Below are 10,300 nucleotides of genomic sequence, written 5' to 3' on the forward strand. Positions count from 1 at the left end.
TTAAGCTCATTGTCACAGTTTGAGGTTAGGCCTATTTTTACAGGAGTCTGAATATTTGATTTACTACTCACGGATGTAGACCTTCCCTTACACTTGTGCATACATCTCCAGGCTAATTTCTTTTCTTCACTCATTGTTCTGAAGGTTGTTTCCTTAACACTACATCCAAAACAATAATGGTTACCACAGCCATGACACTCAACATGATCACATTCCGGTTGCAAAATCTCATCACAATAACCGCACCGCACCATTTTCCAAGAATGTTTAATAACCTTCACCTAGTTGTTGAATAACAAAATAGATCAGTATGTTAAGCTTAGATAACGACTTTAGGTTATGTTGCGGAATAACAACGAGTAGCGACCGACTGCCTCGAGCGCTGCCAATCCAAATCTAAGCATGACAGAAGTTTTAACAAAAGGCAAGAAAAAAAACCTTATGAGCCAAACAATGCATTTCTAATTGAGAACATGACTTCTTAATCTGAAATTCTAACACAAAAGTTGGATCTTTTTTCAAACTGTAAAAGTGTAATGTAACCGTATGAACAAAAGCTTAAAAATAGTACAGTAAAATTTCAAAGATCTCAGCACACGTGACCTAGATTGCACATCAGTCACATACATTGTTAATTATCTGACATTAACGCTGTCATGCAGCGAGATGCCTTTACTAAAATGTACTTATCAATAATAGCAATAATCTTTCTGAATGTTGAGTTTAGCTCCAGTTCACCTCCCTCTTAGGGCAGTGTCTGGAATCTTACGGTGTCTTATGAACTGGAGCGAAACTTGACATTCACATTGAATTAACCCTTCCCACCATGGCTACGTTAAGTGTAACCAATTTTCTTCATAGGGTACTTGTTTGTGGAGATGAAACTCAAAAACCTTTTCCACTCCTGGTATGGAATCTTGCTTCAAGAAAACTTCTTTACGATTTGCGTATTCCCCATCATGATTTCATCACCACTCTAGCAGCCATCACCTACGAGGGCCACTATGTGTGCTGTGTTGCAAAGGCAAGTATAAATTATCTACTGATTTCTAAATATTTAATAGAGCACCATCGTTTTTCTTTAGTGAAAAATACTTGCTCATTTATATTTTAACTTTTCTGCCACCATTTGAACAGAACAATAGAATCTGTTCAAAAATCATTTAAATATTTTAAAGTCAGGATATCACTGAGCCTGACTTTCTGTTTGTAAGATTGTTTTGTTACTGAATTCCACTTAGTTATTTATGTATAAATGTACACATAATAATATATCATGTGTTATTACTGTCATTAGAGTAAATATCAACAATGATCTTTTAAATTACTTATTTATCACAGGAGGTGGATGAGCCCAGCCCCAATTTCATCGTGGTGTACGATCTCCAATCAGGAACACTGTTTAAGAAGTGGAAGCCTTCAGTGAATACTGTATCGCTGGACATCTCTTCTAAAGACGGTTGTGTACTGAGTGGTCTAGAGGATGGCCGAGTGCTAGTCTGGGACCTTATAACAGGTAGGTTACATCAGCTGTATATACTATGCATCATATACGCATATTCACTCTCTTACAAGTGCACTCACAACCCAAGTAGTCAAACTGCACCTGAACCATCAACTGTTTAAGGGGAACCCTTCTGCCAGCTTTACCACAGACTAGTTATCCTTGTAAGTGTAGTTTACACCAGACCGCAAAAATCTGAAGTAGCGCCTTAGACCACACAGTCATCTTGACTTGGTGTCTTGTGTGTACCAATAGCTCCCTTACAATTTCACTCCAGCATCACTCTCTCATTAATCGGTTTGGCAGCACTCTAAATGTCACGATCGCAACTCATAACACTTATGGAGTTAATTATTATTTTATTCAATTGATTTTATTATATGTGTATTCCTCATACCAAATTAAAGGAAATGAGTCGTAATATAAAGTACTTATGAAATAGTAATTTAAATGAAAGGACAGTAATAAAAACACAATTCCACTACTTAAACATGTCACATTTATGCCATGTTTTTCTTTATTTTGTCAAGGAGATACCATATTTCATTAAATTCTTTCAACAGATTAAAAATTGTTTAAAACTAGTTTATGCACGCCAGTTGATGATTTAACCCTCCAAGTGGTAATTAAATCACTTTATAGTGCTGGGCTGTTTTGAAGCAAAATACATGGTTTCTTAAAAGCCATTTTTTAGATACAAATATACATTCAAAGATCATGTGTTATATATCATTCTTTTCAGAAAAACATGCTTACGGAAATAAAGATGATTTTAAACAATTACCACTTTGCTCTAAAAAGTCTTGATAAATATTTAAAAAAAATTTCTCTTTGTTTTTTTAGATGATGAGGTTGTAAATGCGTTTTAAAACATGGTTATAAATATTTCAAAATATACAAATTGTTTCAAATTTAATTTTGAACAATAAAAATGTCACTTCAAAGCCTTTTGAACAAAAACTACACACACAAAATATAAAAACTAAAAAAATGTTCTGCATACCAAAATTTCCACAATGGACACATTCAAAGTAAACACTTCTCAAACAATATTGGTTTGGATGTACATATAACCTCACAAAAGCTAAATGTCTGTTTCATTTATAATTATTAATAGTAAAAAAATCCTATTATGGTCCTTTTGTTTATATACATATGTATATATACATTTGACTAAAGAAACTTAGTCAGAGTTAGTTTCTGATTGCTGCGCTACCCTCTTTCTTCTGCCTCCCTCTACGGGCCTCTTGAAGTGCTCTAAAGCACTGTAGCAACTCCTAATAAAATAGAAAATACACACACAAGAAGCAAGAATCTATTGCACAGTGAATAACACAAATCAAAACAATACGTTGCGGCCAAACGGTAACTAACCTAGACGAAAACTACAACAAAGTACTGCGTGGCAAGCGCGGCAACAGCTGATTGATATTTTTCATTCTACTCAAAGGCTTACAAAGTAGAGCCAGTGCGTAGAGAAATCTCTCCTACGTTGTACTATGAAAATCACGGAATAATTAAATAACCGTTATGCTGAAATTTAACAAAAACGAATATATCACACAGTGCGATAGTAGCACTTAGAGGGTTAATGCAGGCTAGGTACCATAGTAGGTTTGTGACTATAATCCTTTAGGGTTCACAGCCCACCGAACGTGGTATTATATATCTTCCAGACAGAGGTACTGTCAATGAAATAATGCCACTGGATATTTAGTCTAAAGATAGTTGTAGCATAAATAAAGGGACAAGGAACATGTTATTACTATTATTAAAAGTTCCAATAACAATATAACTTTTTCTTTTGCAACTGTATACACTGTCCTTCTTATAGCTGAAATGCTGTACACACTGTTATTTTATTTAAGTGTAATAGTAACTCTGAATTGAATTAAAGAAATACAAGAATGAAGTAGCAGATACATTGGAAAAAGGACACCCTATAGAGCTGCACTAATCAATAAAGTAATTGTTCTGAATAGAACATGATAAATAGTATATCAGTTCCATAATAAAAAAATACTTATCAAAGATTTTGACATTGTCTTACCTCATTGGACTGAAGTATTATACCTAATGCTGGTTGATTTGTACAGTCTGTTACCTACTGCTGTTACAGGAAATTGCAGATGGAGCCTGAGTGGACATAGCGCACCTGTCACTTGTCTGCGGCTAGATCCATATGGTGGTTGTTTCCTCTCACTGGACTCTGAGTGTCGAGACAGATCCCTCAGGCTCTGGAATTTAGTCACAGGTAATAAGCAGTATCTATTTGATTCAACAAATAAATTTTATTAGTTTTCAACTCTTATATTATAGAGATAATATGACTGTACTGTCTTTTCTTCGGTGTTCTTATAATTCTTATATGTCACACTCGCAAGAGACTATAACGTGTATAAAAGCTTAAGAAAGGAAGTCCATCCTGTGAAATGTAGTAATAGTTACCAACAACTCAGTTATGCAGACTAAAATGCATCACTGAGAGTCAAATACTCAGTGATTTTAAAGTTTTCTTTATGTTAATACCATTTTAATTGATAAAACTAAATGCTTTCAAGGGTAAACCATCCAAACCTACTAGCAAATCTTGTCAGTATATAAAACTGTTCATCACTTTCATATCCTGGGATCATAAGTTACCATATGCACTGTTTACAGATCACTAACACTGCCTTCCATGTTAAACTTCCCTCACTTAACAATTTATCATTTATTTAGAGTACAATTCACTACCAACTCATATAACAAGTTAGTGGTTCTGCAAACATGCCAATCTTAAGTTTATCAAAAACTCAAATAACTCTTCTATTAGTCTCAGTATCTTAATCAAACAACCCTCTTCCATCGGTCTCAAGACAATATAGGAAATAGACAGCTTTGACAAAAACCTTGCCTTACCGAACTTAAAACTGTAATGGGAATGGACTGGCTTTGTCACCAACCCTATACTTACTTCCTAAATCCTATTTCACCCACCTCAAGACTGTAATGGGAATGCACTGGCGTAGTCAGTACCATTATACCTTGCCAGTACCAATGATAGATTGGGAATACATCAGAGTTCACTTGTAATTCTGCATTGCCAGCATCATGTTAGTATTGAAAATACATCTGTTTCACCAGCTCAACTCAGTTTACGAATTACATTTCAACTGGTAACCCTATTTCACCAACTATATCCAAAATAATGTATCTTACATAAAAAATAACTAGCTTTAAGAAGTAATATTAACTTTTAATGCAATTTTGAAGTATGAAATATGTTTATCACTACATTTACTATACCCATCAGCTCTGTTTCTAATAATGAGCTCTTTAAGACCAAAATTACATAGTACAAATTTAAAAAAGATTATAAATATTAATGATATTATATTATTATTAATTTGATTAAAACTTTTTGTAGCCTATATTGATACTGAGTACTAAGACTTATTGTACCTACTGATGCTGAGTACTTATTTTACATGGTTAACATTTAAAATTGATTTAACCACAATTTTTTTTGTAAACATGCATATACCTATTCCTCAAAGAGTTACTGGTGTCACAATATTCTACTTAGAGGATGCCGAATGTTATAAAGAATTGTTCATAGCCACTGGTAATTTTATTGCGGTTATGTGTTGTTATTTCAAACCCAGTTTGTTTCTTACTTTAAATTACGTAATGTATTTGTATGTATTATTTGTGAACCTTGTATCTGTGCCCAGGTGAGCTGAGTGCTGTCTTCACACCAAAAAGACCCATCACAGCATGTGAAGTGACCGCAGGCGGTAAACATGTTGTGTTGGCGATGGAAGGCTCCCGCACACTCATCACGCTGCGCCTGACCACGGGAGAGTCCGTGGCTGACGCTCCACCTGTGTACGGACTCAGAGAGAACACAGGACTCACGTTCAACCTCGAGGAGAGGTGACAGGCTTAGTTGTTACGGATTCCAGCTGGTCTGGCGTCCGGGTCAGCGTTTCCTACTTGTGTGTTTTATGTTCATTTCCTTTCGCTGTTAGCTGTCATCTCACATTTGACACCTTGTTCCTCGACTCGTGAGCCAAATATTCCTAGTGCAGAATTTTGTGACAAAATAACCTGTTTACAAATTAACCTCAGACAAGAAGCACAAGCAAGTTAGCAGATGGAAAACTAATTAATAAAAATGTTGTCTTTAAATGAATCCACAATGTGATAACCACCATCTACAACACAGGGCATGCATCTTCTATTGTTGAAGCAATAACTCTACTTTAAATGTGTACAATCAGTATTCATTGCCCTGTAACAGTTGTATAATTATTGTGAATTCTGTGGACAAAGCAAACTCTTTATACTTTATGAATAATGTAAATCTGGTTCGATTACAAATTGATTTTCTTGCACAGCTCTGGGGTGTTTATTACTTTATAACATACAAGGAGAAGTAGGATCTCGTAAACAGTAGATTCTGTAACCCTAGATCTGTCACATCGACACGTGAATGTTTATGGTTAGGATATCAGGATCTGTTGTATCGACAAGTGACATGTTGATGACGTTTTATCATAATAATATTAAATTTTTGATAGATGATCCGTTTATTTCAGTACTAAAAATGTAGGTTTCATAACATAACAAACTGAGGTTTCATTTGCCTGGATGCAATATTATGTTAATAGTTAATAAAATAAAACTAAGACAGATTTTTTTCACGTTCAAATTTTACCAATACGAATAATTCATAGGAAAAATTTCTTCCACATACTTACAAAATTATATATATCTAAATATTTGTTATGAAACTGGGCAACTTTTTTAAATTTGTTATTTCTTTTATCATTTATGATACTAAAATAATGCTAGAAAAAATATTTTATGTAAAATTTAAAAATAAAAACAACCTCATCTAAGTTGTGTGAACTATTTTTTAAATTTTAATACTAGAAATAAAGAATGTACTATTAGAGCAAATTCATTTTCGGGTGGCGAGTAAAAAAAGTTGTAGAAAATGGGATGACGGTTTTGAACATTTATCATTGCACAGAACTAGGGTTAATTAAAACTGAGCTATGAATTTTATAATCTTAGTTTTAAATTTCCTAAAAAATAATGTAAAAAGTTTGTTTTCCTTGAATGAACAATGTAAGCTATTATTAAATATCTATGATTTACATAAATATGAAGTCAGATAATTTTACATTTATTTAAATTATGTTAATACTGCTTTATTTACCAATATTTCTTATTTTATAAAATTTAACTATTAATCAACTTAAAACCAATTAAAATTTATCGTTTTGAAAAAGTGTGCTTTCTTGATACTATTAAAAACTAAATAAATCATTTAAAAACAAGTTACTACTTTCTTTCAAATCAGCTAAAGTCAAATGAAATCAAATCTAAAAGTCTTTATTTAGTAAGTATCAATGTACAATATATAGTGTCAAGTACATTAAAACTAGTACTATTATAACTGTTACTACATACTGTAAAACCTCATATCTAATAGAAATAACTGTAAAAAAACCTTAAAATACTATTGTTGTATTTTCATGAGTTATACTGTCATAACAAAAATATAATTCTTCTAGTAAATAAAAAGCATGCTGCAAAAGAAAATCTTTTAATAATAGTATGAATTTTTTTAAAGTCATTTATTTCCCTTACTGTTTTGGGAATATAGTTTAAAAATTTTATTCCAGCATAGGTGGTGCCTTTCTTACATTTTTCTAGGTTAAGTCAGAAAGTAAGAATTAGGAAAACAAATCTTAAACAATTGCAATTCTTGTTTGAAAGTACTATTTAATATAAAAATATCTGTAAATGTTATTATGAAATTGTAAACTAAATTTAAATACAAAAATTTAAATAAATACTACAGAGTTCTGTAGATATTATAAAATTGTTTTTATCATAAAGACAAGTTTTTGTTTTCATTAGGATTTTTTACCAAAAATTATCCTACAAAATATAAATACTAATTGAAGACCACATTCTAAATTCTGTACTTTAAAATTTTGAAATTTTCAATATTTAATAATAATATCTTCCTAAGTGAAGATCGAAGATGGATTAACGTGATACTGATTTTGTAAACTTTAAATCTTTGATATCCAAGTTTTGAATGAGCACAATTTGTGAAGCATTAGGCATCTATCAAATGTTTCTGTCCTTTTAAAGTTGATGTAACTGTAACAAGGATGTGGTCATCTATAGATTTAACTTTATTACATTTTTAATGCACAAGTCCATATGTAGATTGTATATCATTTCTATTCATATTGACCCTATATTACTGCATAGTGTCTATCGTCCTGGATTTTCCAGAAATGTTTGTACCACTTACATATCTAAAGATTATTTGTTTAATTGATAGATAAAATGTGTGAAAACTGTGAGAAAATTATTTTAAGTGGTTTATCATCATACAAAATTCATAATTTATCAAGTAGTGTGTATGTAATTTAAGTCCAAGTACAAGGGCTGTCCACAAGGCAACATAAATTTTAATAAACAGTATCAAAATAAAAGGAAAATATTTCAGCGGAACATTTAAAAGAAACGTTTTGGCAGTTGCTACTAAATTATATTGTTGCACAAACTTATTAATTTAATTTCTGTAGAAATATTCCATCTGAGATTCTAACAACTCATACAAATCCAATGGAGTGTCTGCTTTATGTAAATTAAAGAACCGTGTTCTGAGTCAATTTTCCATCAATGTGACAAATAATTAAACAATAGAACTGTATCATAAAGTATAAATTATCAAGAATCATTTTATTGACTTCTGTGTCAGTTTACCACTCAAAAGTTTAATTTGACTATTGGGGTGCTTGTCTTATACATTGATTCAATCATTTTTTAAAGTAACAAATCACTGTACCAAAACCAGCCCTACATATTTTGTCGCTTTATGCCTCACAAACTGTCAGTTATTTTCTATTGGATTTTCACCACTAAACCCATACAGCATAGCATAGCAGTGGCCACAATGGGTAAAGCCATGCTGAATGTAGACATATTCCAACAAACCTGACGACAGCTCTAGCCTCTTCCTTTCTCTTTTGAACAGCCTTCACATTTGCACCACAGCTTGTTTCTTTCACATTGTACCCATACAGCATAGCATAGCAGTGGCCACAATGGGTAAAGCCATGCTGAATGTAGACATTTTCCAACAAACCTGACTTGACAGCTCTAGCCTCTTCCTTACTCTTTTGAACAGCCTTCACATTTGCACCACAGCTTGTTTCTTTCACATTGTACCCATACAGCATAGCATAGCAGTGGCCACAATGGGTAAAGCCATGCTGAATGTAGACATTTTCCAACAAACCTGACTTGACAGCTCTAGCCTCTTCCTTACTCTTTTGAACAGCCCTCACATTTGCACCACAGCTTGTTTCTTTCACATTGTACCCATACAGCATAGCATAGCAGTGGCCACAATGGGTAAAGTCATGCTGAATGTAGACATATTCCAACAAACCTGACTTCACAGCTCTAGCCTCTTCCTTACTCTTTCGAACAGCCTTCACATTTGCACCACAGCTTGTTTCTTTCACATTGTATCAATTGGCATCTAAAATTCTACATTCACAACTATACATATCATTCAGCTAACACGAGCCCTTCAATTTTGAAAGTAATATCTTGAATGTTCCATTTTTGTTCTTAGTTTATTTAGGACCAAACAAGTTTATAATTCATTCTTTTTAGTTAAAAGAAAATATGAATTATCAAACAATATAGATATTATATTGATAACTGACTAATAACAAAACTAATCTGGTTGTCAGTAAATATGTAGATCAAGTTTGAAATTAAACCTGCTTGTTTAGCTCAAAGGTAACAAGGTGTTAAATTTTCAACTGTAAAAACCCCTTCAAATATTACTAGGAACCTATCATTTCCGTATGTGTGGCTCTCTTTACCTATCAAACATTGAACTTCGGACCATCGTTGTTGTATCTTGACGTATAGATTCCACGACCACAATATACATACTAATTATATAAATAATATATACATATATATATATTGATATGTAATCGCTCGCATTCTCATCTGGAATGAAAATGTGTAGTGAAATGTTGTTTGTGCCACATTGTTATTATTTTTAATTGTGTAGATTTATTTTATGAATTTTATATTGTGCTACGCACATTAGTTAAGTAAGATTTCTGCAAGATAATTTGTAAAATCACTCACTATTATTTATTATACTGTATGATTTTCCATCAGTAAAATAAAACAGTGACTCAAATACAGCGTCTGAATCATTATCAGTATTAGTTCATCTCATGCAATGTAACATGCGCTCAGAAATAATAATAACTGAAACCTACTTTAAGTTGTTATTATTTAAACCCATATTTTATAATCTTAAACATGTAGAAGGACAAATCTCTGCACAAGAGATTTCGCTACACCTGAATCTAAACCATGCCAAGTGGTGACAAAGTTAGAAACTAAATTCCCCAAACACAGTACTGTAAACTATATAAGTTGAAAGACCGGAATGTTCTTCAAGTTTTTAAATTTCAATATATCAAGTATTTACTTTTAATAAAGAACAAACAATATGCTGTAGCTATACAGATTTATAAGTGAAACAAAAAATCAGTAACACTACGTTTCAAGACCTGCAATCTGATCTCTTCTTCAGGTAAATAACTAACCTAATACATAATTACAAACTAGGTTCAAATAAACTAATCATACCAAAGAAGTTTTCTGCCGTGACGAGTGCCATTTGCTATTGGCCTCTGGTCAGTCGTAGGTGGTTAGTAGATGAATGCAGACATATTGTGACCT

The 10,300-nt window shown here is 32.5% G+C and overlaps 1 protein-coding gene across 1 annotated transcript in view; it reads left to right on the forward strand.

Moving 5' to 3' along the window:
- Positions 1-9,830, forward strand: part of LOC124360779 (NACHT domain- and WD repeat-containing protein 1) — a 95,884-nt gene extending 86,054 nt beyond the window's left edge. The window contains exons 23-26 of the mRNA XM_046814669.1: positions 862-1,024; positions 1,342-1,516; positions 3,624-3,758; positions 5,221-9,830. Of these exons, the coding sequence (XP_046670625.1) occupies positions 862-1,024; positions 1,342-1,516; positions 3,624-3,758; positions 5,221-5,426 (679 nt within the window). The 3' untranslated portion in view covers positions 5,427-9,830. The remainder of the gene's footprint in view (positions 1-861; positions 1,025-1,341; positions 1,517-3,623; positions 3,759-5,220) is intronic.
- Positions 9,831-10,300: the final 470 nt, after the last annotated feature.

The sequence above is a fragment of the Homalodisca vitripennis genome, chromosome 1 (genome assembly GCF_021130785.1).
Source record: "Homalodisca vitripennis isolate AUS2020 chromosome 1, UT_GWSS_2.1, whole genome shotgun sequence".
Taxonomy (NCBI): domain Eukaryota; kingdom Metazoa; phylum Arthropoda; class Insecta; order Hemiptera; family Cicadellidae; genus Homalodisca; species Homalodisca vitripennis.